Source organism: Moschus berezovskii, chromosome 24 (genome assembly GCF_049115385.1).
Source record: "Moschus berezovskii isolate FMDL1 chromosome 24, NW_MosBer_1.0, whole genome shotgun sequence".
In the NCBI taxonomy this organism is placed as follows: Eukaryota; Metazoa; Chordata; class Mammalia; order Artiodactyla; family Moschidae; genus Moschus; species Moschus berezovskii.
Window position 1 is genome coordinate 50,062,547 of NC_142483.1, and position 26,339 is coordinate 50,088,885.

Consider the following 26,339-nt stretch of genomic DNA (forward strand, 5'->3'; position numbering starts at 1 on the left):
GCAAATCCAGTAAAATGCATGTCCCTTTATGAAATTCATTAAAAGAGTTTGTTTTAAAATAGTTGTTTCTGTTCTTAAAAAATAAACCAGGGAGGTATGGCCACATTCGCCCCGTGGCCTGGAGCACGGCGTGTCCTCACTCTCAGCTCCCGGAGGAGCGGAGGCCAGGCGGGTCCCGAGGCTGAGGTTCCACGGTGCGCAGGCAGGGGGCGGGTGGAGGCCAGGGCTACCTACTGCAGAGTCCATGCAGCATGCTGTACACATCGTCCTCCTGGCTCAGGCCCTCGAAGAAGGGGATGAGGTCCAGCAGTTCCGTGTCCGTCATGTCGTCGAACCAGGACTGCACAGGCACCTGGAAGACAGTGAATGCAGCGGGCAGCAGAGCTCTATCAGGCCTGGGGGCCGCTTCCAGCCTGACTGGGTCCCTACACTTCAATGTTTTCTTTGGTAAGGAGGATGGGTATCTAGTAACCACAGCACCATTACCATCTTGCTTGTTCTCCTGTCCCAGCTAAAATCAACCTGAATCTACCTGGTTCGGGAGGTGGTTCAGGAAGGCAAAGTTAAGTGTATCCAGTTAGCATGCACTTTCCTGTTTTGTTTTCCTGCTGCATAAAAGGTAGCCAGAAGGCAGAACATATAACTACCTTGTGTGTGTGCATGCTAAGTTGCTTCAGTCTTCCCAACTCTTTGCGACCCTACAGACTGCAGCCTGCCAGGTTCCTCTGTCCATCAAACACTCTTTCTATTGCATCAGACCACTCTTGCACCTCAGAGCACTTGAAGTCAGAGGTCACCAATCAACCACCGACATTTTCGTAGAGAGTATCAGAGGGCTTCTACTGAGTGTCACTGCACAGCACGGAGACGTGGATTATTGCCTCCCATGCTTTGCAGAGTTCAGTTAAAAGGGGAAGTATAACATCTCAGGACATTGTGAGCCACAGAAAAAGACAGGAGTCTCCTTCAGTTTTAGATGGAGAGGTGGGGAGGGCTGCGAGAGGGTGGTAGCACGAGGTGCAAAGGAGAGACATATAAACAAACTCGGGGAAGCCAAGAATGTTTTTGAAACTAAGATTTTTGACCCTTTTACAAATCTAAAGACTGTTTAGAAATGTTACAGTTCACTGGTGGTGGTGGTTTAGTTGCTAAGTTGTGTCCGACTCTTTGTGACTCCATGGACTGTAGCCCTCCAGACTCCCCTGTCCATGCGATTCTCCAGGTGAGAATACCGGAGCGGGTTGCCATTTCCTTTTCTAGGGGATCTGCCTGACCTAGGGATCGAACCTGTATCTCTCAGATTGTTGGTGGATTCTTTACCAACTGAGCCATGGGGGAAGCCAATAATTTATTATGTAATTTAAAAAAATCAACAAGCTAAGGAGTAAGCAAAAAATGACTACTCCTAGGGGAAGGGGTGGGAATAGCGGAGAGGGCAGAAATGGACACAAGATTTCTCTGAATGTATCTTTGTTGATAGTTTTGTTTTTAATTTTTTAAAAAAATTTTGGCCGCATAGTGAGTCATGCAGAATCTTCGTTCCCGGAGCACGGATCAAATCCAAACCTTCCTATGGTGCAAGCGCTTGTGGAGTCCTAACCACTAGACTGCCAAGGGAGAACCTCTGGTGACAGTTCTGATGCTAAACCATGTAAATGTGTTACATGATTGAAATGAAATTAAATCAGTAAGGAAAAAAGCAACAAAAGAATGAAACTTCATGTATATAAGTTTGGTGACATAACCATAGAAAGGATTATTTCAGGTGATTTTGAAACATAGTTTTCTGTTTGTAGAATTGCTCAAAAAAATTCCTAAATGCATTCAATTATTTTATTGTTAGTAATAATATTAAAACAATGCAATTTTGAAACTGTTAAAACTATACTATAGGATGAATCAAATCTGTAATGATGTTAATAAGGAATCATGAGTTTCAGTGTAAGAGGAGACATAAATACAAAAACAAAAGGAAATTAAATAAAAACTGTTACAATTGAATTGGAAAAACCAATGTGAATTTATGATTTTGTCTTCATTCTATAAATAAAAATAAGTGTATTTTAGCTCTGTCCAGTAGAAAGGACTAGAAGCAAAGGACATCCTAATAACAATGAGAACCCACCCAAACTGTGGTCTCTAAATACCATTTTCACTCACAGGAACTAGGTTGCATAGAAAAATGGCTGATTACAGGGCTGGAGCAAGAAATGGACAAGATGAACCTGGAATATCTTGTTGGACCAGAAGGCAGGAAGTGATCAAAGACTACCGTTATTTGAAGGAGCATCCACTGGCTATAGGTAAACATTTGAGCCTAAAAAGGATAATAATTAGATTAAATTATAACATAAAAAAATCCATAGCTTCATAATGGTACCTAAAAAACCTGGTTACTTCTAGAGGTTGCTAGAGCACCATCTCATAACTTTCAAAACAGAAAAAATAAGGAAAAGAACCAAGACTTTACTCTGATTTCCCTATTCAAACTGAATTTTAGGGTAATCAAGTAATCAGTGAGAGTAAGTTCAATTAAAAAAAGAAAGAATTCCAGCCAACAGATGCAGAAAGAATGATAGAGTTTAGAAATTACCATTTTGTAATTTCTAATAAAATAGTGGATGTTGGCAAAGATCAACAACTGCCCACATTTTTAGGTGGAAAGTCAATTGAAAATTTGAAAATGGATGGATCAGGTCAGGCTGGTAACACCTGAATCCAAAGAGCAATTTAAAATCTTTAAAAGTGGGACAATCTGATGTTATATGCCTCCTGATGTGATGTCACAGTAAGAACACAATAACGAAGCAATGTATGTACCTACCTTGTTTGGATTCTGATTCAAACAATCCAAATAAAAGAAAATATTTCTAGATGATAGGGAAAAGATGAATACAGACTGGATATTAGTGAAAATATCAAGAAACTGCTAGTATTATCAGACGTGATAATGGAATTAGGATTTATTTTTTTGGTGGTGGTAGGAGGGGCTGTGCTGCATGGCCTGTGGGATCTTAGTTCCCTGACCAGGGATTGAACTCGTGCCCCCTACAATGGAAGCACAGAATCCTAACCACTGGACTGCCAGTGAAGTGCCTGGAATTGAGATGATAAAAAGAATCCTTATCTGTTAGACACATTACAAAATGCATTATGTTGAATTTAATTCATCAAAAGGAGCATAATTTAATATATTTTGAATGTTTGTTCAGTTAATGATTATACACTAAGTGAACCTAGTTTGAACTCGGTTTTTGGTTATAAGAGGAGCAACACAGTTATGGTCTCAAGGAAAAGATCCTGTGTGGGCTTTTGTTGAGACTGGGAAGGCTGGGCTTGAGAGAAGCATCCTCTCCAGGGCTTGAGCTGACGTCTGGAGTGGTGGTCACTGTGGAGGGCTGAGCAGTCTCCAGTAGGGCTGACCTCGCCTCCTGGAAGTGAAGGGCCAGCGGCAGGAGGGCGCCTCTCCTGCTCTGAGATGTGCTGCACCCAGAGACTTGGCACTGGGAATTGCCACGCTCTGGGGAGCTTTATGTAGGAAATGTTCCCATTGTCTACTTTTTAAACATCATTAGGAGCTGGTAAAGCCTGGTAGTCTCATCTGAAGACCTCACTAAAGTGTTTTATTCATTCTTAATACTTCTGTTGAAGAGGCCACCCAGACCTTCTGAATTTACAGGGGTCACGAAGTCCTGGGCAACAGCCAGATCCAGGAGGCTGATGACAGACAAAAACCTTCTCAGTCATGATCCTAAAGATGCTGAGAAGATACAGGCTCACTGAGCACTTACCCAGCACAAGCACCGCCACACTTGATCCTCCAACAATCCCACGAATCGGCATGCCTAGAATGCCCATTTGACAGAGACGGCAACTTCGGCAGAGAGGCTCAGTGAGCATAAATGACTGTCAATGTCATGTAACTGCTCAATGCAAAGCTGGAATTTCACTAAGGAAAAGGCCACGAAACCCCTGCACAGGTGCTTGAAGGTACGGAAGTGGCAAGAGAGCTTAGCTAGAGCCCTGAGTCCCTTTGGTCTGGGGCCACTTACTGCATTCTCAGGGTGGAAGATGTAGGAGGCAGGAGAATTGTCCACGATGATCACTTTGCTCAGCTCCCGCCCAAGGCGGCTCAGGTCCTTCACATAGTTCCCACGATGGAAAACACACGACTCCCGGAAGAGCCGGGCCCGGAACACACCCCAGCGGTCCAGCAGGTCGGCCACAGGGTCTGCGTACTGGGAAGCAGGCGTCACAGTAAAGGCTGGGGGCCTGGAAGGGCCCAGGAGCCCTGACCTCCTGTAGCAAGAGCCATACTACTCTTCTAAAAAGGGACTTATATAACTGTAGGTGCTTCAAGATCCTGGGTATTTCCCTGACACCCTGGATTCTTCCATTTCTCTCACTTCTCATATCGAATCCATCAGAAATTCCTGTCAGTTCTCTCTCCAAAAATATTTCGAATCCGCCCGCATCTCTCTGTTTATACTGTCACTCCCTTGTCCGGGCCTCTGTAATCTCTGGCCTGCAGAGGAGCCTCCCTCTTCCCCTGGGGCCTCCTTTCCACTCACTCACTCACCTTGCAGCTGTCAGAACGGCCGCTGGAAAACACCCGTCAGACCCTGCACTGGCTTCCTGCCACACTTGGAACGAAGCCCAAGGCCCCTGCCAGATCCCACACGGCTGCAGCTGCCTCTCAGCTCCACCTCAAGCCTCCTGAGCCGCGCTGGCTCTGCACACGGTCGGGGCCGTGCATCCGTGTCCCCTCTGCTGGGGACTCTCTCCCCGACTCTCTGCGCACACTGCTCCTTCCGTCTCCTCAGTTTTCGGCGCTCGGCCTTCCTCACCACCTCCCTAGCCCTCCTGCACCTTTCTCTGCAGAAACTCTCTGGCCTCACAGCTGCCATCACCTCCACAGAGCTCACCACCACCCGGGACCACCTTACGGTTCTGTCATCTGTCAGGGCCCCTGGCCTTGCCTGCCGTGTTCCCCATGACATCGGCAGCACCTTGGGGTGCCTGCCTCTTGGGGCATGTGTGAAGTCGCTTCAGTCTGGCCCGCCTCTCTGCGACCCTGTGGGCTGCAGCCTGCCAGGCTCCCCTGTCCATGGGATTCTCCAGGCAAGAATACTGGAGTGGGTAGGCATTCTCTTCTCCAGGGGATCTTCCCAATCCCGGGATTGAATCCACATCTCTTTATGTCTTGGCAGATGGGCTCTTCACCACTAGCGCCACCTCGGTAAATACTAGTTGCATCAGAAAAGGGAAGTGTGGACTTGGGATCTGGCTCGTGTGCACGGGGCCACACTGCCCTCTAGACGAGCTCTGAGCAGCACGGCCAGCCCAGCCCCTGACTGTCACAGGACGTGCCCAGACAACATAGCCACTGACTTGGAGCCCAGGAGTTTTAAGGGAGGGAATTAGAGCCCCAATCACAGCTGGGGTTCATCCTGCTTGGTCGTCTCCCATGGCCTGGGGAATTTTCCCCAAAGAACACTGAGAGGGATGAAGAAATAAAGGGGTTGTGCCTGAGGGAAAATCTTCATCCAGACTGAGTAGCTGGGGCTGGAGGCAAAAAAGTGGCAGCTCCAGGCCATGTGAGGCCAGGCCTCAGCACCAAGACCCAAGTGAGGGGCACAGTCAGAGGTCCTTAGGGGCCCAGAGGCTCTGCTGGGGAAGTGGGAAGCACCCGAGGCTTGTGGTGTTGGGAAGGCCAGTGGTGGAACGCACAGCACCCCAAGTACAGAGCAAAGGCTGTCGTGGCTGCAGAATGCAGGGCTACAAGCAGCATCCTGGCTTCATGGGTGAGTCCTCTCTCCAGAGACATCCTGATGGAGCAGAGTGCAGGAGGAGGCTGGGTCTCCTGTTGACCACGGGAGGTGAGCTCAGGGCTCCAGGTGAGGGTAGCGAAGTGCCATTGGGGTCATTTTTAAGTGGCTGACTCTAGCTAATTTCTTCATAATCATTAACAACGGTGGTGGCATACATCTTTCAAGGGAGTGTCCTAGTCTGGGGCTCCCGGCCGTGGGGATGTAAGCTTCACGTGGGCAGGGACCATCTCGTGTTCTCTGCAGTAGGCCTAATGCCTAGGACAGTGCCTGAGACACAGCAGGCATAAAGGCCATACTTGGCGGGTGAGCGAATGAAGGAAGGACACGAGATGGGGAAGTAGACTGTGGGGCTCTGACTGTCAGCAGAGGTTGCTCAGGCCCCAGGGAAGCAGGCCAGGAGGTCCTGCACACCAAGGGTGCTGCTGGGGCTGAGCTCAGGCCCCAGCCCTGGGGAGTGGCTCCCTGTCAGCAGAGCTGTGCACTAGGGAGGAGAGAAGCTGGGCTGCACGTTTTGTGCTTTTTTTTGGCCACATGCACTGCATGGCATGCGGAACTTCCCCGACCAGGGATGGAACCTGTGCCCCCTGCGGTGGAAGCGTGGAGTCTGATCCACTGGACCACCACTGAAGTCCCTGGAAGGCAGCACGTGGGGACCGGCTTGGCAAAGGCAGCCTGGGGCAGCAGCGAGAAAAGGGCTGGAGGGACAGATGGAGGGGCAGGTGGGAGCCGTCCAGGAAGAGAGACTGAACAAGGATGTTTAAGCCAGTGCTGGCGACAATGCCAAGAAAGAGTGCTTTCAATTTTGCCAAAGGAAAAAAACAGCTCTCAATCCCCCAGCACAGAGCAACATTCCTGTTTGTTATTTCTCTGGTTATCACTTCAGGCGCCTCAGCGGCCGAGAGCACTGTCAGAAGAGTCATTGGCACCACAGCACAGTCGTGGGTACTGATCATCTGAAAGGGTACCCACTGGGAAGATGATGTTCTTCCTGAGGCTGAATTCTATTTTCAGCATAAAGAAGACAGCCTGGGGCTCTTGATCCCCTCCCCACTGGCTCAAGCTTTACGGCCTGGTGATGAGCCTGGCAGAATGGCAAAGAGATGGCCCAAACCAGAAATGCCCAGCCCAGCAAAGCAGCACAGCACATCTGGGAACTCAGGGTCAGAGTCCCCAACATGCAGAGAAGGGAGCCCATATAGAGATGGAACACAGGGGAGGAAGCTGCCTGTGCGTCCTTGGAGCAGGTCTGCAGACAGGCAGACGTCTAACCCGGACCCTGCAGAGCTCATCCTGGGGCCACTGAGGGTCCCTGAGGTGCCCATGGAGACACTCTTGGTGCCACCAACAAATGGATGGCATTGGCCCTGTCAGGGCCAGGGCTGGAGACACAGATATGGCAAGGAGCTCTTTCGAGCAGCGGGGCCGGCCTTTCACACAGTGCAGGCACCTCTTCACCTGTGAAAGGACAGACTCACCCACATGGTGGGAGGCAGTGCTATGAACCTGCCAGGTCCCTCAAACAGTGGGTAAGGGCAAAGAAACCTCTTTCCTTGGTCAGGGCCATGGTAGATGCTGGGTCAGAGATTCAAACCAAACCACAGGACAAAACCATGTGTGGCTTATTTTATCATCATGAATAATTATAATAAAGAATGACCACCAGGAGCAGTGACCACGTGACAGTGCCTAGCACAGCTCATGGGAGACTCAGCAGGGGCTCCACAGGCACGTGCTGAACAGGAGTTGGGCCCTGTGCTAAGCTTTTTCTGGGCGTTATTTCATTTGATCCACTCCACAAAGTAGATGGGATCATCCCTATCTCATAGGAGAAATGGAGGCGAGAGAAGTGAAGTGACTGGCCTGAGGTCCTGGGGCTCTTTGGGGCAGTCAGAACGCTCATGCAGCCCCCGCGGGTGGATGAAACTTTGACGCTTATCCTTGCCTGAAACCTGGGTGAGCTGCTATCCCAAGTGCACAGAGGCCTCGGCCAGTCACCAGATGAGATGCAGATGCCTGTCTCGGTCACACGGGACACGCCTGTGGCTTCCTGGTCTGTGGACAAGCAGCTTCAGCGGCGGCACGCAGCAACTCTATGGAGCGTTTGTTCCCAGTGAGCCTGTCACTATGGTAACCCAAAAGCCTCTCAGGCTGGCGCTGTGCACACAGCCTGCATCTACCCTATCTGGGGTGGGAACCTGTCACCATGGAAACTGCTTCCCCCACCTTAACAAAGGGCTGCTTGACAGACGGGGGCAGGGGTGGAGGGGCTGGGCTCTGAGGGCTGGGGGCGGGACCCACCTTGGCCAGGCTGGCAGTAAAGAGCACACATTCGAACAGCTGTCCCATTCTCTGGAGGAACTCGTCCACGTGTGGCCGCTTCAGCACATACACCTGCAACGGCAGGGACAGCATGCAGGTCAGTCACAGCAGCTGCCGAGGAAGGCCTGGGGTCCCGAGAGCCCTGGCAGGAAGAATTCCTAAGCCCGTTCCTGCCTCCTGCCCCCAGGAGGACTGAACGAGGGGCTGTGTAATCTAACATGGCACTTAGGACCAGATACCCCTCATAGTGGGCTCCAAGTCTGAGTTTGGAGGAGACTCCCTGCCCAAGGGGCAAAGGGAAGCTGACATGGTGTGGCAGGTTCGGGGGATTTTCAGAACCAATGAGTGGAAAGGCTGGGCCACGTTTGGGTGACCCAGATCCTTCATTTCACATGTGTTTCATGGGACACGCTCTGGGTCAGGCTGTTTCTGGACAGAGGCCGTGGCCTGGGGTGGTCCTTTTGGTGGAGGTCAGGGCATGGCCCACTGCCCCGCAGGTTGGGATTGCTCTGGAGGTTGTCTACTTGACTGGAACCCCTCCCCTGTTCAGAAGGCCTGGGGTGGAGGCGCAGGAGCAGTAAAACTGCATGAAGGGCCTTCCTTGTCGGTGTGGGAAACCATCTACCTGACACACAACATTAACTCTGCTTCGGTCTGCTCCAGAAACAGATGCTTCCGGGGATGTGAAGCCAGCCTACTCTTAACCCCAGAAACCAGGCATCAGGAGGGGCCGCCAAGCGCAGGGGGGCAAAGAACCACCTTTCCTAGAGTGGCTGGGCTCTGCCCCCAACTGGAAGCCTGAACAGATCTGCGGAAACATGGGAGCGGGGAAAGAAGGCAGAGCTGGCAAGAGGAGGCAGAGAAGGTGGGAGGAGGGAAGAACTAATTAAAACTTGAATAAATTTCACTTGAAATTAGCCATTTCCCTAAAATAATTCAAACTTGTTAAAATGCAGTTTGACTCATATTCGTTCAGTCCCAGCTCTGGCCTCAGCCTGAAGTGGTTACAAAGGTGAGGGAAACACAGGCCTTGCCCTTGAAGAGCTCACAGTCTAGAGCAGATATTCAGAAAAACAGATCAAAATAAACATGCATAATGAAAGCTGCAGCATAAGGATAAATGAATGATGATTAACTTCCCTCTCAAGGGGAGGGAATCACAAAAGGGAACATTTGGCCTGGACCTTGAAGGATGAATAGGAGTTCACAAGCCTGATAAAGATGAGAAGTGAGCTTCCAGGCAGAGAAATTAGTTTGAGCATGAGACCTTGCCTGAAAACACTTGGGGTGCTGGAGAGTGGCCAGAGCTCTGCTGACCAGCCCTTCAGAGGCAGAGATAAAAGAGGGGGAGATGGGGATAGAAGAGGCTGAAGACGTAGCGTGAAAGGCAGGTTGCGGTGAGTATGCACGGGTTGTGAACGGCAGATGGAGCGGGCTAGATACCCTACAGGAGGAGGGGCAGAGGGGAACGGGGCTCTGCTGCATACAGAGGAAGAGCTGCTGACAGAGGCGTTTACACAGGGGAAGGTCTTGGTGGGAAACCTGCGGCTGAGTGAAAGGGCACGTGGAGGGAGGGGCCAGAGGAGCAGGATGGCCAGGATGGATGCCCACAGGACTCTGTGGGGTGGGGTGTGGCTGCAGTAGCTCCAGGCCTACACTCCGCTCATGAGGCTGCTAGGCGCTAGGAATGGGTGCTGCCCGTGGGCCTCAGTCTCCTTCGGGATGTTGCTTGGAAAGCAAGCGTTGCTACATGCAAAGGGCAGGAGACTGGTCTGGGGACTATGGCATTGGTGCCTCTGACAGAGAGGAGGGTCCTGGGCCCAGAGGCTGGCGTCCAGGCCCGCGTCCGCGTGCAAGTAACCGAGAATAGGCCCCTTGGGACCTGCACAGCCTATCCTGGATTACTTGAACGAGGCCACGGCCTTCGCCAGGGCCTTGGTCCTCCTCTGGGCGCCTGCGGCTTCATTCCCTCAGGAGAAAGAGTTCTGATCCCAGCTCTGGAGTGTCTACGGCCAGGTGAATCATAGCATAGTCTGAAGGGCTGGGGGAGCTGGGCAGCTCCTTTGAGAATGGGCTGGCCACAGCAAGTCAGGGCCTGAGGGCCATGCTCACAGTCATGAGGAACGAAGGGGTTCATCTCTCTCCTAATTTCTGTCATGCCAGTGGGCAGCCTCTCCTTCTCCCCGTTATCTTGTCACACGAGCCAAGATAATAACAAAGCCTTAACTGCTTCTCAGATGCGGAGTTAATTCTGTGGATGCTTCGGCAAATGTTAAATGCCCAAGTGCCTGCCATTCTGGCTCCCTGATGGCTTTCCAAAGCATGAAGCGTGGAAACACCAGGGATGGGCTCCTGGCAGGACCTCCTGGCAAGAGGGGAAGGGGGACTCGAGTACCTAGCAAAAAGCCCTGTGTCAGGAACAGGAGCTCTCATTTCAACTCGTCCTATTGTATGACCTTGAACCAACCCTCTCCCTGGCTAAGCCTCACTGCCCCCATGTGGACAGTGAGGTAGCTGGACCCGTTGACTCTCAAGGCCCCACCAGCTCTGACACCCTGCATTCCAGGGCCAAAGAGACTACTGACATCTCCAAGGAAAGACACCCTGTTATGGCTCAAGCACCAAGGGCGAGTTTTCCTCCTGGGATATAAACACACCAGGCCAGAGGCTCTCCCTTTAGAGCTTGGGGTTGACAAGGAAGATGACTGGGGCATTTCTGTGGAAAACCTACAATGTCTTCCCATAGTGTTTCCAATATTTCATAAGTGAAACTATTCCTAGAGGAGCTTTATGCAATAAAAAGGAAAATAAGGGGAAAAATATCAGAACAAAGATGCATGCCAACTGACTCGGGCATCTTTATTCAAAGCTTCCTGCTGATCCAAAAATGCACACCCTTCTTCCTTTCCCTTTTGGGTTGGGCTTTACTAAATATTCACAGGAGAACACGATGCAGGAGTAACAAGGTCAGTCTGGAGTGACTGGCAATCTTTGACAATCTTTGCTGAGAATCTACTGTAAGTCAGTGACTTGTGACATTTCCCTGTTGCCTGTTAGGAGAGTAGCTAAAGCAATTACATTGGGAAGTTAATTAGACCATCAAGCTAGGCCAGTGGGGGATATGGAAACTTCTAAAAGTCTGTATCAAAGAACTATTTGAACCTGCAACCACATCTAATATTTACAAATAGATTATAGTTTCCCTTATAAACAAAGCATAAAATTTCTCCGAATAAAAAAAAAAAAGCAGAAAATCACTGAATTTTTAATAAAGTCTATCTCCTCCTGATTCAGGAACAAAATGATTACTGAAAGGGGAATTTAGAAATACGGTTCATAGAAAATGTAATTACTAAAAAAAAATTGCTAACTGAAACTCAGATTTAGCTTTGATTTCTTACCTGATGTATAGTTCCATCAATTTCAACAGGAACAATAAAATCAGCATTACTCATAGGCTGGAGAAAGAAGAAACTATAATTAATATGTCTGACAGAACAAAATAAAACTGGAAACTTTAGAACCAAAAAAGCTTGCCTGGAATAATGTTTTTATTATGGGACAAAACAGTTCAGGGGGACATTGCAGCAGGTTTCAGTTCCTCAAAATAAACATAAGCAGGAGAGCATGTTATGTTCTGCTCTGAATATTGTTACATTTTTAGCATCTTTATTACCTGCCTGGCCCCAACCACAAAGAGTGCTGCACCTGGCTTGGAAACAGGGCTCCTCTAACTCTTAGCTCTTGTCTAGAGCAGCAGGAACCACTGCTGGCCACCAGGGGGAGGAGGCGAGGGCCTGGCAGCCCTAGAGGCCAGGACTTGTTTAGTTGCTGTGTCGCGTCAGACTCTGCGGCTATATGGACTGTAGCCCACCAGGCTCCTCTGTCCATGGGATTTCCCAGGCAAGAATACTGGAGTGGGTTGCCATTTCCTTTTTCAGGGGATCTTCTCGACTCAGGGAGAGAACCTGCATCTCCTGCATTTCAGGCAGATCCTTTACCTCTGAGCCATCTGGTTGCACAAATACAGACATGCTCAACACATGTGCCCAAAGTGGGGCCACTGGATACATGGGGTGAGGTCACAGACCACGACCGCGGGCAGGCTCTTTCCCCTCTGCACCTTGCTTTCTCCTGTCTTCCACAGCTAGAGCAGTGGGTCTGATGAGTGCCCATGGCTCCATCCAGCCCCGTGCATCAGTGATTTCTAGCCTTGTCTGGCACCGTCTCCTGCCCTGGAGGTGGGTGGGGTGGAGTGGGTGGGAAAACCACCACGCCTTAGACTGTTCTGCACTATGTGATACAATACCTAGCACACTCATAAACATCTGCATATTTAAAGTAACCCAACGCTGGGAAAGATTGGGGGCGGGAGGAGAAGGGGACGACTGAGGATGAGATGGCTGGATGGCATCACCGACTCTGTGGACATGAGTCTGAGTGAACTCCAGGAGTTGGTGATGGACAGGGAGGCCTGGTGTGCTGTGATTCATGGGGTCGCGGAGAGTCGGACACGACTGAGCGACTGAACTGAACTGAACTGAACACTTAGTGACACTGAAAACTCAAATATGATCCTTCAGCAGTCACTATATTCTCAACGACGGGCTCACATACAGTTCTAAACGGAATTCCATAAATCGAGTGGAAACGAACAGGCACAAGAGAATCATGAGATCACAAACCCTTGGGATAAGGAAGATGGGTGTGATGGTCCCTGGGCAGGGGCAGGGGGTACGGAGCCTCCGGTAAGAATCTGAACTAAAGTCTGCCTTTAAGTCCATTACTGTACACACACATTATTCTTTAAGATATACACTGAAAAACTGTGGAAAATACTACGTCACAGAACCATTGCTAAGCACTCACTATCGCACTTGAGCCTTAAGCTTGCAGTTTCTTCAGTGCTTTGGTAGGAAGGTCAAGGACGGGCTTGGTATTTTATCATTTCACAACTAAAATACAGAGTGAGGTGAGAAACGAAAGGCTGAAGGAAGAATTCCTCGTAAGGTGTTAGACTGTGACATTCATTCCACAAAGTGTGCGTAACAAGGGGGCCAAAGCCAGGGCCGTAAACATGGGTCTGGGTCTGTGTGCTGTGTAGTTTCAAGGAGAGAAGTTCTTCGCTTTTGGATTCTCAAAGGGCTTTGAGATGCCCCGAACTTTAAAAAACCATACGATATTCTGCTTGAAAATGCAGGCAGCTCAGTGAGGGAAGAAATGAAGACATGTTATTCACATCACCTGTGTATCAATGCCCTCTGAGCAGGCCCTGGAGACACCAGGGGCTCCCAAGGCTCCGTCTTTGGAGCCATGAGCCCTCAATAACCTTGGGCAGTCTGGCTGGTGATGCCCACGCTCCCAGAGCTGCTTGCAAGGAAGCTGGCTATGCTGTGATGATAACTGACCCTTGCCTAAAGGCCTTTGCTCCTCAGGGACATAAGAAGGTCCTGAGCATCCTGCCCACAGGGGAGGAAAGGCTTCCAATGCAGTTCACAGTTGAGTTGGGATATAAGGTCACTGAATCCCTGGGATCAATCCTGGGAAGGCCCATGTGGGGCTATGGAATGAGTGGTACCCATATGCTCCAGTGGTCAGCCAGGCCATTTCTCACTGCCAGGACAACTGCCTGGCCCTGACCTGTCAAGGAGGATTCTGTTTTGTGAGAAGCAGGCCGAAAGAGGGCTGTTTCTGGCAGAAAGGTCTGCAGGAAAATTTGATAGCTCTCTCCCACTTCCCATACAGACATCAAGGAGTGACTGGCTGGCGTCAGACACGCACTTCATCTCCGGTGCTGTTCCACGTCTTCCAGCAAAGTAAGCAGGGTCATGGGCTGGTGGCAAACAGAGGAAAGTGGTCTAACTGGCCAGCAACAGTAGGGCAGCTCCATTACTGGAAACACCCCAAGGAAAATAGGACCAGGACCCCATACACTTTCTGCTTCTCCCCCAACACACCAATCCCCTATTTCCAAACTTTTTCATCATTCGCTTGTTTCAAACAACTTCAAAAATTGGAAAAATAATTAATTAACTCATTTCTTAGGAGTACAGCCATTGCTGCTCCCCCCTGGAGCCCCAGGCTTCCTAGGTGGCACAGTGGCAAAGAATCTGCCTGCAATGCAGGAGGCCTAAGAGACACTGGTTTGATCCCTGGGTCGGGAAGATCCCCTGGAGGAGGAAATGGCAACCCACTCCAGTATTCTTGCCTGAAGAATTCCATGGACAGAGGAGTCTGGTGGGCTACAGTTCCTATGGCTGCAAAGAGACACGACTGGGCACACACACACACACACACACACGGAGGCCCTTGGGTAATTTGTAAATTTGGCTGCTCTTCTGGTGGGGAGATGGAGGGGGAGGCGGGAGGGAGGTGACGGAAGTCAGACGGTGATGCTCACGCTGAGCGCACTGTAGCCCCTGGCCTTCAGGAGGGAGGGCATGCAGGTGGATACGCACTTAGCCATGAAGCTTAGGAAAAACTCCCGCAAGCTCTGGTCATGAAAACCGTTAAGATAAATGACTGAATCTGTTCAGACGCCATAACTTTGAAAGTCTTCTTCAGAGTTGGGCATCTTCCAAAACTTGGTCTGGGAAGATTTCCAGGATAGTCAGTTGCTTGCTAGTTTTCAACTGTGCCTCCCCTCGTCCTTCCCACTGCAGCTCGGACAGTGCTTAGTTACTTAGACAAACACACAGCAGTGTCCTGGGGCCCTGACTGCCTTGTGCCACCTGGAAAGTATTTCTGCAGGGAGCAGAGTGCTGGAAAACTTAAGTTGCATAAGAATGAGGTCTCAGGGATATTGGCAGCCCAGTGGTTCTTTTTTCTCCCAAACTAATTATGTTAATATTCAACTACTGGAGTTAATGTTCACCTGAGTTAATAACCAGCTGTTACTGGGATTTTATGAACAGTGAAGTCATATGCCAACAGACCACAAGCTTTCATCTTTTTAGTTTTCCATTTTCCAATACAATGTGGCCAAATCACAAAGATCACTGATCGGTTTTTATGTTGATTTACCTTAAATGAACTGTGCACCAATGTTTCATCTAAATCGATGACCACACATTTCTTTCCATAGTCAAGCACCGTTACCTCTGGAAGGAGGTATTTAGCTGGTGGCTAAAGCAGAAAAAAAAAAAAAATCAATATTATTACCTTTATATAAAAGATCAACCAAGTCCCTTATTATTGTGTTACACTATGTCAGTGAGGTTAGAAATGAAACCAAACATTTAAATACCTGGTTAGGTGCATCATGGAATTTTATTAAAAACAATAGGAAGAAGTATCTTACAACTGAAGTTTTACCAAACAAATACTGTGCCACTGTCTGAACAGCTATGATGAGGGCCTGGGCTTTGGAACCAGACAAACTTTGGCTGGAATATCAGCTCCCTTTCATCAACTCTGTTTCTTGGCTCTGAGTTAGGAGAATAATAGTTACCATAAAGGGTCATTATCAGTTATAATTGAAGTAAAACATCCAGCATTCTGCCTGGCACATGTGTGGTAGCTATTGCTATTATTAAAATGGACAACATGAAAATGAATGTTCAATTATAACAGCTATTCTAACCATGCATCCTATGTTCTGGGATCATATTTCATTTTAAACTCACTATGGTATGTAAGTATATTTTAGAGCTATACTGGACCATAGTATTTTTTTAAGTGACTGAAATTCTGAAAAACCTTTAAGAGGAACTAAAGAACCACTAGCAAAATGCAATCCAAAGTGAAAAGTGAAAGTCACTCATTTGTGTCCAGCTCTTTGCGAGCCCACCCATGGACTATACAGTCCATGGAGCTCTCCAGGCCAGAATACTGGAGTGGGTAGCCGTTCCCTTCTCCAGGGGATCTTCCCAAGCCAGGGATCAAACCCAGGTCTCCTACATTGCAGGCAGACTCTTTACCAGCTGAGTCACCAGGGAAGCCCAGCAATCCAAAGTGACCTCCAATAATAGGAAATAGAAATAAGACTGGCCCATATACAGTGCCCTGTGTTGTGCGTGCCCCACTGTGGTACAATACAGGGTGAAGGTGACACTCTTGTCCCTTTAGAGTCTCTGTCCCTGGTAGTCACACTTGAATTCACATCCTGAGTGTTAACCAGAAAATCCATTTATATGACTTTGTAGTAGTTGACAAAAAAAGGCTGTTGTTTTTTTTTTTTTTTGGAAAAGCCTGGTAGGCTACAGTCCACGGGGTCGCATAGAGTCGGACACGACTGAGCGACGGAACGGAATGGAACGGTAGTAGTTGACAATCTTATGATAAAGAGGTCATAAAGAGTTAAGAAAACGCTGGATATCTTCAGCCAATCTCAATTTTTGACTTAGAGTATTTATTTCTTGGGTCTTGCTTCATTTTAGAAATGGTTTTAAGCATTTCAGTTTACTCTGTGGCATATTCAGTACCCAATATTAACTGGCTAATTTTCTGTCCTGGAGGAAGGTCAAGCTCTGTTCTGGAGTTAATGCAAAACAAAACAACAAGAAAATCTCTATCTGTCCTGAGCCACTGAAGAATGGACAAATTAGCTTATCAAATAAAAGAAGAAGAAAAAAAAGAAATCTAGAAGTATTTCCTTCCAAATGGCTCTTTCTCTCCTTTTAAGTTGAACATTAGTCAAGGAATTTGTTTTAATTTTGGACTTGAGCTGGTTCAATAGTGGATGTAACACAGGCGGTCAACAGGTTAGGTAAATTTGCAAATGCTTATCTTGGCTGGAGGGCTTGTCGGGGTTGAGCAGGATGAGCCCTGTGTGGAGACAGGCGCGTTTCTAATGCCAGGGGCTCTCTCTAGTGAGTGTGTGTTTCATTCTCTCCAACATCACCCAGGAGAAAAGGCCCTTATGGCCTCCCAACTCCCTTGGCTCTGGCAAATGTTCACAGGCAGAATCCTTGACGGTGTGGCTCTGGGAAGATGTGTCTTAGACTCTGGGTGTGGGATCCAGGGTCATGGAAAGGACTCTGCCCTCCATTTCAAATCCGTAAGTGAGTTTTATATTTTTAAAAATGAAAATAAACCATGGGAGTTTCCTGGAAGTCCAGTGGTTGAGACTCAGTGCCTTCACTGCTGGGGCCTCGGTTCAATCCCTGGTTGGGGAACTAAGACCCTGCACGTTGTGTGGCATGGCCAAAAACAAAGAAACAAACAAAAAAACCCTGCAAAACTTGCAAGAGGCTCTGCATTCAAAAAGAGATTTAAAAAGCCATAGTGTAATGAGCCCAATAAATGAATGTAATATAGAGAACTGGGGTTATTTCTGTTGTGTGGACCATAGCAGAAAACATACTTGCAACTAAAATAAAAATATTAAAAATTTTTCTATTTCACAATTATGTAATAAAGACACATTCTGACTGTAAAGAATACAGACATATAAAACACAAGTATTCCCTCTTCCATACCCCCCGTTCCCTCCCCAGGTGCCCCCCGCTTTAGTTTGGGGTGTATCTGCCTAGACCCTTTTCTATGCATTTATAGACTAAAACAACATTTTAACTTTATGTAATTGCCAGCCTGGAAAATAAAGATCTAGAACTTCTATCCCAAGCATATCTGAAAACATCAAAGATCTGCCAAAAGTGGCTCAGTTATTTTCCAAGCTCAAGAATAAAAATTACTTTCTTTGCAGATTTAACCCATACTTTACAAGCATTCTCTGAGTTACCAGTAAGGAAGAAGCCTCCCCATATTATTTTAAGAGAGAAAAGAGTGAGTGGGGTGAGAGGCATAATCAGCAAGCTATTGATTTATCATTTGGGCTGCAGAGGACAAGACCAGGTTGGGGCCATGCACTGTGTGGGCCTGGTCGGGGGCGGGGGACGGGGGGTGGTGGGCGGGTGGGTGGAGTTTCATTAATCCTTAGCCTGGTTCCTAAATGCACGCAACTTCCCAGAAAGCTTGGCTTTACATTAATGCAAATTCTTCAGACCATGGGTAAGAATTCTTCTGGACAGGTGCTGTGTCCTTGGAACATGCAAGGACACCAGATAATTGCAGTAGTGTTTTGTGACTTCAGTGATCTGCTCAGGTGATGCTTGAATCATTAACTAAAAAATGTCCTGAGGCAAATTTTCTCTCAGGCCATCATAAAGCTGAAGAATAGGAGAAACACCAAGTATATCAAAAAGAGCTTTTTCTGAACATGATGACTTTTCCAAAGCATGGGTGGGCATGGCCAGGGGGTGGGAATGGGGGCAAGAAATCATGGGGGTGAGGGAGGGGGTGGGTCTGGGGAGGGCACCCACACCAGTGATCTTCCTGGGAGTGGAAGTGAAAGTCCTGTCTTTGGTCATGAGCTGGAAGCCAGGAAGAGTTGACCTAAGGCACTCACCCCATAGCACACTCTCACGAATCTGACAAATGCAGTGCCTCTTCTGGGGACACTGGATGGTGGTCTGTGCACTTGCGGTGTCAGGCGCCGAGTCTGCACACTGTCCCTCACCCACCCCATGCCTCTGAGCTAAGGGCAGAATCTCAGGGCTGTGGGCAAAGGGGACTTGACACCACCTCCAATGAGGAGCTGCTCTGCTTATGGGCTTTTCATAAGGCTTGCTGTTTATTAAAGGCTTATTAAGCCAACAGCACAGAAACCTAACTGTTAGAAAACAACTTTCTTCTCTTCTCTTTCAACATTTTTATGGCTCAGCTGCACTGTCTCACTGGTGCTAGGAGCACCAGGTTGGTCTGAGATTCCAGCAAGAGTGTGGGAACTACGGGGTCAGGTCTACACTGGGGCCAAAGCACTGAGTGCTCACGTTCAGCCTTACCACCAAACTTCACTGTTTCCCAAACTGTTCCTCTGCCCTTTCCTTACCCTTCGGTACCTGACTTTCACCAGACAGACCACGAGGCTTCTGATTAGATGTATAGAGGGCCTCAAACCCCAGCTCCCAACTGGGAGAGAAATGTTACTAAGTGGCACGTTTAAAACCAAGTCCAGATAGAGATGTCACTTCCAACAGGGGTACAAGAGATGGGTTACTCAATACATGATGCTGGGACAACTGACTTGCCATTTGGAAAAGCAAATAAAGCTGGATCTGGGTTACCTGGAAAAGCAAACAAGGGTGAATTTCGACTTCATACCTTACATCAACATAATCCAGATGGATCAAAGATTTAAGTGTGATAATGAAATTGTTAAAATACTAGGAGAAGATGTGGGTCATGGTCATAGAGTGGGGAGATCTTTCTAAGCATGATGTAACATTCAGAAGCCACAGAAGATATGATGAACACATTCCCTAACAAAGTTAAACTTCTCTGTGGACAAAGTGATTGTGGACAAGGCCGAAAGATATATCATAAATTTAGGGGAGAGTGCTAATTTCCTTGAAATTTGAAAAGATAACAGTATAAATGAATAGGGAAGAAGAAATACATATGTACAATAAATGTGTGAAAAGATGTTCATAGTCATTCAGGAAGAAATGCCAATTAAAGCAATAAATCAATACTATTCTTTACTTTTAGATCAGCAAAGATTAAAGTATTTCCTAACTACCATTTCTGATAAGGGAATGGACTCGTGGTGGGAATTTAATTAGGTTTTTAGAGGATAGTTTGCCTTTAATCTACCAAAAATATACAGTATACCCTTTGACCTAGCATTTCCACAACAAGGAACTGATCACCTAGATACTATTACGCAGGTGCACAAACACACAAGCACAAGAGTATTTATTTTTAAGAGCACAGAAGTGGAAACCAAGTAAATGCCAGCAACCACATGTAAAACAATGAGGCAGCTTGCTATGGACTAATATCTGGAAAGACATTCAAGGTATCCTGCTAAAAGCGAAAAACAATTGGTAATACTCTCGCTTGTTTAAAGATGCTTGTGTTGATTTAGCAAGTTTTTGGAAGGATATACAACAAATACTAGAAGGGTATTCTAAGGAGTGAGATCAAGTTGGGCGATTTTCTTTTTTATTTTAATCTTTCAGTATTTTTTTTTAAACCATGACTTTGAATAATGAAAAAGTATGAATGAGGGCTTCCCTGGGGGCTCAGTGGTAAAGAATCTGCTGGCCAACGCAGGAGACACGGGTTTGATCCCTGATCTGGGATGATCCCACACGCCGTGGAGCAACTAAGCCTGTCTACCACAACTACCGAGCCTGTGTTCCAGAGCCCGAGCTCTGAAACAAGAGAAGCCACAGCAAGAGAAGCCTGCATGCTGAAAATAGAGAGCAGCACACTGCTTGCTGCAACCAGAGAGAAGTCTGCACAGCAACGAAGACTCAGCACAGTAGAAAACAAATAAATAAAAATTTAAAAGTATGAATGAAAAATGGAATAATGAAAAAATGAGCTTAGTAAAAAATAATCCAAAGACCCAACCTGCACATATAAACTATAGCATGTGGATAACAAAAGCAGGACTTGTGAGGTGAGCAGCAGTGATGGGCCTCCAGCTGGACCTCCTCTGGGCACCTACAGGCTCAGGGGCACCATTGTCTTCATGGCCTGGACAAGCTCTTACAGGGTATGAGGACTTGGTTTGGAGGCTCAGTACAAACCTGGACTTCTGATCCTGCGGGGCAGCGCTCCAGGCTCTCAGTACTGACCACTGCCCTTTCTAGACCACAGGGCAGTGTCACTGTTTATGTGACCTGCACCTTGACAGGGAGGTGCAGATTTTGCAGGGGACCCCAAGGCTCGAATCCTTTGGCAAAGCTGGCCTCCAGATGGGCCTGGGTTCAGTCCTGCCTGCTAAACAGCCAGCGGAGGTCACACGGTGTCCATCAGTGGACCTGCTTTTCTGGAGGTGATCATTCAAAGATGTGAGTTACTTTGGGTAGGCTTTGTTTTCCTGCAAAGTATTTCAAATTCTTAAAGCCTGACTCAGGGTCTCACATGTAGGGAACAGTCTGCAGTTTATTGACCTAACACTGAGCTAAATTACAAAAGATGTCTTTTCCCTCTTGGCTAATTTATTCTGGGATTCTAGAAAGAGATTTGTGGAGAAAGAGTCATTTGTCTCAGTAGAGTGTTTGCCCTGACAAATACTTTGATTCAGCACTTAACTTTATAGATAGCTGTGAATTAACTCTGGAAAAAAAACCAGAGCTATCAGAGCAGGAGGAGAGATGCCACCTGTTGAATGTAGACATGCTTGCAGGAAAAATACACAAAACTGCTTTGGTATAAAGATTAAAAAGAGACCCCTGGTAGCAATCCCACTGGGTACCCTACTCAAACACTGGATTAGAAGTTGTGCTGATTGATCCATCTTTTTGATCCAAGTCAGTTCCCAACAAAGCCTAAACCCTAGGCACACTGGCAAAGTCACAATCACTCCACAAACTCACGCAAGCTGCAAATCAATGCAGAGTTAAAGTTCAGGGAAAAAATTCACAAGTGATATCCACTACCAAACTTGGAGTTAACCTGTACTAATGAAATCCATCCTTCTTTCAATGTAAGATCGGTGTCTCTTGGATGCTCCCAGAAAATATGTGGAAAAGCCCAAGGAAAGACAGATGAACAGACATCAATCAGACATGTGAATCAGAATCTTTAAGGATTAGAATACCAATTTCAGGACATCTGAAAAGAAAAAGAAACCCTAAGTCCTTCTCTAAGGACACAGACAGTCTGAAAGATCTTGTTTGAAACTGGCATCTCAACTGCAAGTTTCTTTTGGGAGTTGATCATTGACCGAAGATCAATGCTTCCTGCTGGCTGGCCTCAGGCTACCTGGCTCGGCTGGCAGAGCAGAAGGAAGAGGAGGAGCGGTGGGGACAGTCTGTGCTGGGCTCAGACTCTGGTCAGTCTCCCGAACTCCAGGACAGAAGTCGGTGGCTCAAGGGAATACCCAGCTGCGGCAGAGCTGCAGTACTGCCAGCCTGGGAGAGTCAGGGTGGGAGCAGGGAATGGGGTGGTCCTGTAAGGTCTGTGAATATGATTTGGCTGATTTTCCTGATGGAGCCACAGCCAAGCCACTGACACCTGAACAATCAGAAATGGCCTGCTCCCCTGGGAGGGCGTCTTGGGAACCTGGTCCCACCGAGACAGAACCTGTTGCAGAGAGCCTGTTTGGGACAAAAGTATGGGCTCCCAGTCTACGGGGCGGGGAGGGGGAGAAGGAAGTGCTGCCTTAAACTTATTCAGGAGGCCCTTCTCAGAGGGAAAGGTCAGAGTTTGGTTAATACATGCTGGTTGCCTTGCTGTTCTTGAGCAAGTTCTCAGAACTTCCTGCTAACAGTTTAAAATGTAGCTTCACTCCCCGATCCCCCCAAACACAACAGAGCTCTGTACACCATGATTAAAAAGCTCAATGTAAGCCAACTATTAAAAAAAAAGTGTTATGTTAGTAGGCCCAAAGCTACAAGATTCTATGAGTGTTTAAATAAAATTGGATAAATATACATACACTTGGTATGGGAATGATCTGCCTCTGGTCACCCTATGGAGAAAGAAAAAACAAAGTCATTGTCAGGTTTAAAGAGAAATAGATCATATTCTCAAAAGAAACTTCAAAGCACTCTTGAGGACTGCAGTCATATGACCTCCTGTTCTCTGTACCTTGGTGGGATTTAATGAGCAGGAGGAACCCAAGAATAGTCTTCAGGTACTGGGCTCCCCTCTGCCTCCCAGTCACTCCTTCCCTTGACAAACCAGGCCAGGTTCCTGAGGCTCATATAAATCATCACGTTTATTTAAACAGCGCCTCCTTTACTCCCAGGAATTTAATCCTTAATTGAAAAGGACAAAGGAAAACCCATACTTTACTTTGATCCACGAATCTCTCTAACAACTGGCTTGTTGCTTCTTGTAAGTAAGTTTTCCTCCAAAGACTAAAGCCTCAAGTCAATATGATACAGGGAAATGGAGACAGTTTAACCAGATTCTGAGGATCCCCTGGCCACTCACTGCTGGCCCTCTTCTAGGAGAGGACTGGGCAGATGGGACAGGCAAGGTGCAAGGAATACCCTCCAAGGACACAGGCAAGGGACAGTTTTCCCATGAAAGGGAACAGAACCTGTATTGGTGGGGAGTGTTCAGAAAATTCAGGCCCCAAGAAAGGGCCTCAACCATTCCTTATCCCCAGAATGCCAGTCACTCCAAACCTGGTCCACGGAAACACTTCATGTTAGCATCATTGAGAAAAGCTAATAAAAAAGGAAACTTATCTCCACTGAAAATTTCCAGTTTCGGTGTTTCTTCTTCTTTTTCAGCTGATGGGATGGGAGGCAGTGAGTCATAGCATCATGGTCCCTGATAAAGGAGGTGCGTGGTTCGCGGTCTTCCACATGGAAGGATTTGTGAAAGTGTATCCTTCTTTATTCAGGGGCGTCCCTGGGGACAGAGGTCTCACGAGAAGTCAAACCTGACTAACACAGTGGCAGGTGGCTGGTACCTTTCTGATCTCTGCTCCAAGAACCATTTAGCAACTTCTGGATTATCACCAGCCCCTCATCATCACCTCTGCAGTGTGACAGTTGCTCTTGTTTCCTCCTGACATACTCTTGACGGCTCTTTCCTTCCTCAGGACACTGGGGGCTTGTCTTAAGGATTCACAACTGCCTCTGTCATCATTAAAGGCGGAGGTGTGCTATTCTCCAACATAACAGTGCAATCAAATCAAATCTCAGTTTTTAAGAACTTATGCAGAGAAGTGCATTTCAGAAGCTTTTAAATACTATTGCTCCTAACATCTGGAGATTGGTGGGACAGATTTTAACCAGACCCTCTCAACCCTGCACTCTGACACTTGGGGCCTGAGGACTCTGCTGCGGGGGCTGCCCTCTACTCTGCAGGGTGCTCAACAGTATCCCTGGCCTCCAGGCACTAGAGATGCCGGTAGAAACCCTGCAGCATCAACAGAAATGTCTCTGAGCACGCGTGCGTGTGTGTGTGTGTGTGTGTGTGTGTGTGCTCAGTCTTGAAGTTCCATCCAACGCTTTGTGATCACATGGATGGTCGCCCACCAGGCTCCTGTGTCCATGGGGATTCTCCAGGCAAGAATACTGGAGTGGGTTGCCATTTCCTCCTCCTGGGGATCTTCCTGACTCAGGGATCGAACCTGCTATCTTCTGTACTGGCAGGTGGATTCTTTACCATTGACCCACCAGGGAAGCCCCACAATGTCACCAGACACTGTCAAATGTTTACTAGGGGAAACAGTCGCCTCCAGTTGAGAACCAAAGTGCTAGTGGGGAGATGGCAAACAGCCCCCGAACACAAGTGCATCTTTAGACTAAGTGAATGCATCAGTGAGGTGAGAGGTAGCACCACTAAATGGTTACTTTGGAAGGGCTTGAGGAAGCAGACCACGACCAAAGCTGCTACCTCAGACAGGTATCTGGGCTTGAAACTGACCCTAGAGGTTTGCGTGTGTGTGTGAACATGGGGCGTGCATGGATGAGCAAGCATCTAGCAGTGACATTCACTCTGGCCTCACCCTCAGTAGTCCTCCATGGTCTCTGCCATTGGAGTCTTCAGAGTGCCAACTCCTCCTCGCCTCTGGCCAGGGACTGCAGACACTTTCATACTTTCATCTTGCGGCAACTGGTCTTCAGTCCAGGCCATAACTGGGACAGTTGCAATGGCTGTCACACCAGGCCACTGATCAGAAGCTTTTCTCTGCTGCTGTTGCTGCTAAGTTGCTTCAGTCGTGTCCGACTCTGTGCGACCCCATAGACAGAAGCCCACCAGGCTCCCCCGTCCCTGGGATTCTCCAGGCAAGAACACTGGAGTGGGTTGCCATTTCCTTCTCCAATGCATGAAAGTGAAAAGTGAAAGTGAAGGTGCTCAGTCATGTCCGACTCTTCGCGACCCCATGGACTGCAGCCCACCAGGCTCCTCTGTCCATGGGATTTTCCAGGCAAGAGTGCTGGAGTGGGGGCCATTGCCTTCTCCTAGTAAATACACATGATGCATGGAATCGTTCTATCCACATCATTCTTTCCTCCTCCAGCAGGCTGAGCTTGAAGAGGCACAGAGGGCCTGGGAGGCAGCGGTAGAGACAGGCCTGCAACTGGCTTCCACATCTACTGAACCTGGGTTTTATGTTCCAGTGTCCTGATTAGGCAAGTGCAAAGGGCAGAGTTGCCCCACTTTGACATGGGCTCTTTCTACAGGGTCTGGTCTCACATACTGAAGGGTCATGGATTATGCAAATGATGCACTATTCGGGGTTAATGTTTTAAAAAGCCACTCTGACAAGTGTTAACCGAAGGACATTTCCACGAACGAACACTAGGTCCAGATAAGTCCAGCTCTGCTGCAGGAGGTGCCTTTAAAGACCTTTATTCTCTGGTAGATACAGCTAAGGTTCCAGGAAACCTTCCAGAAGGAAGGTTCTTCAACACCACCTTCTCAAGCCATTCATCTAGGCAGGTATTCACTAAACACAACTTTTACTATGACAGCAGTGACTCCTCTCTCTCTCTCTACAAAATGATTGTACCCATGAAGAAGCTATTGGCTTTGCATTTGATTTTTCCAGCTTGGCTCATTTCCCAAAGTTCAGGCTTTGGAATCTAACATGTCTTCTTCAGCGTTTAACTAGTTCTTTGTTGGTAGAAGGGGCTGGGACTGTCTCTCCACACATGAACTGATCTTTGTCATAAACCACTTTCACGAGGAGAGAGCAGCTAGGGCACGTTGCCACGTCTTCTCCGTTCTTCAAAGCTTCCTTGATGATGCAGAAAGTACCCCCACATGGGCAGGAGTAGAAACACGTCCCGGAGTCCTTGTCATATTGGAAGTCCTCAGTCTCCACTTTGTCATGAAACATGGCCACTGTCACTGGGCCAGCAGAGGTCTGTCATTTCTGCAACCTGACCCAGGCTGGGGCAGGTCCAACTTCAAGGGCGCTGGCCCACCTGGGCTAATTCTTCTCCTTTTTTTAAAATCCTCTACAGGCCTAGGATTCAAACTATGTTCCCTTCATTAACAGGGGCTCTCTACAGCAATGATTTTCAAAGTGTAAAAGTTGATAGTTTAAGGAAAGTACACTGAGGGGAGATATCAGAATACATACAGGGCTGTGACAGGGTTTGCAGGCAAATTTCACTATACAAATTCTACTGACATATTTTTCCACATCAACAGAGGGTAAGGTTTAATATCTCTTAAGGCAAGTTATCCTTCATTATATTTTTCCAAAAATTTCTCAGCTATTCTTAGATAGCTCTTCTTCTATATCAATTTTGTCTTCCT

At 47.7% G+C, this 26,339-nt stretch overlaps 1 protein-coding gene and 1 pseudogene across 4 annotated transcripts in view; both read right to left on the minus strand.

The window, feature by feature from the left end:
• Window positions 1-26,339, minus strand: part of CTDSPL (CTD small phosphatase like) — a 126,042-nt gene that overhangs the window by 3,316 nt on the left and 96,387 nt on the right. For 2 of the 4 annotated variants that reach the window (XM_055414652.2, XM_055414651.2), the window contains exons 3-8: window positions 22,546-22,578; window positions 15,174-15,275; window positions 11,552-11,608; window positions 8,130-8,222; window positions 4,053-4,238; window positions 235-352 (exon numbers count right to left, since the gene is read on the minus strand). In XM_055414652.2, the coding sequence (XP_055270627.2) occupies window positions 235-352; window positions 4,053-4,238; window positions 8,130-8,222; window positions 11,552-11,608; window positions 15,174-15,275; window positions 22,546-22,578 (589 nt within the window). Of the gene's footprint in view, window positions 1-10; window positions 353-4,052; window positions 4,239-8,129; window positions 8,223-11,551; window positions 11,609-15,173; window positions 15,276-22,545; window positions 22,579-26,339 lie in introns of those variants that run through there. The other 2 variants (XM_088831877.1, XM_088831876.1) reach the window with 2 other exon arrangements.
• Window positions 25,306-25,944, minus strand: LOC148774063 (diphthamide biosynthesis protein 3-like; annotated as a pseudogene).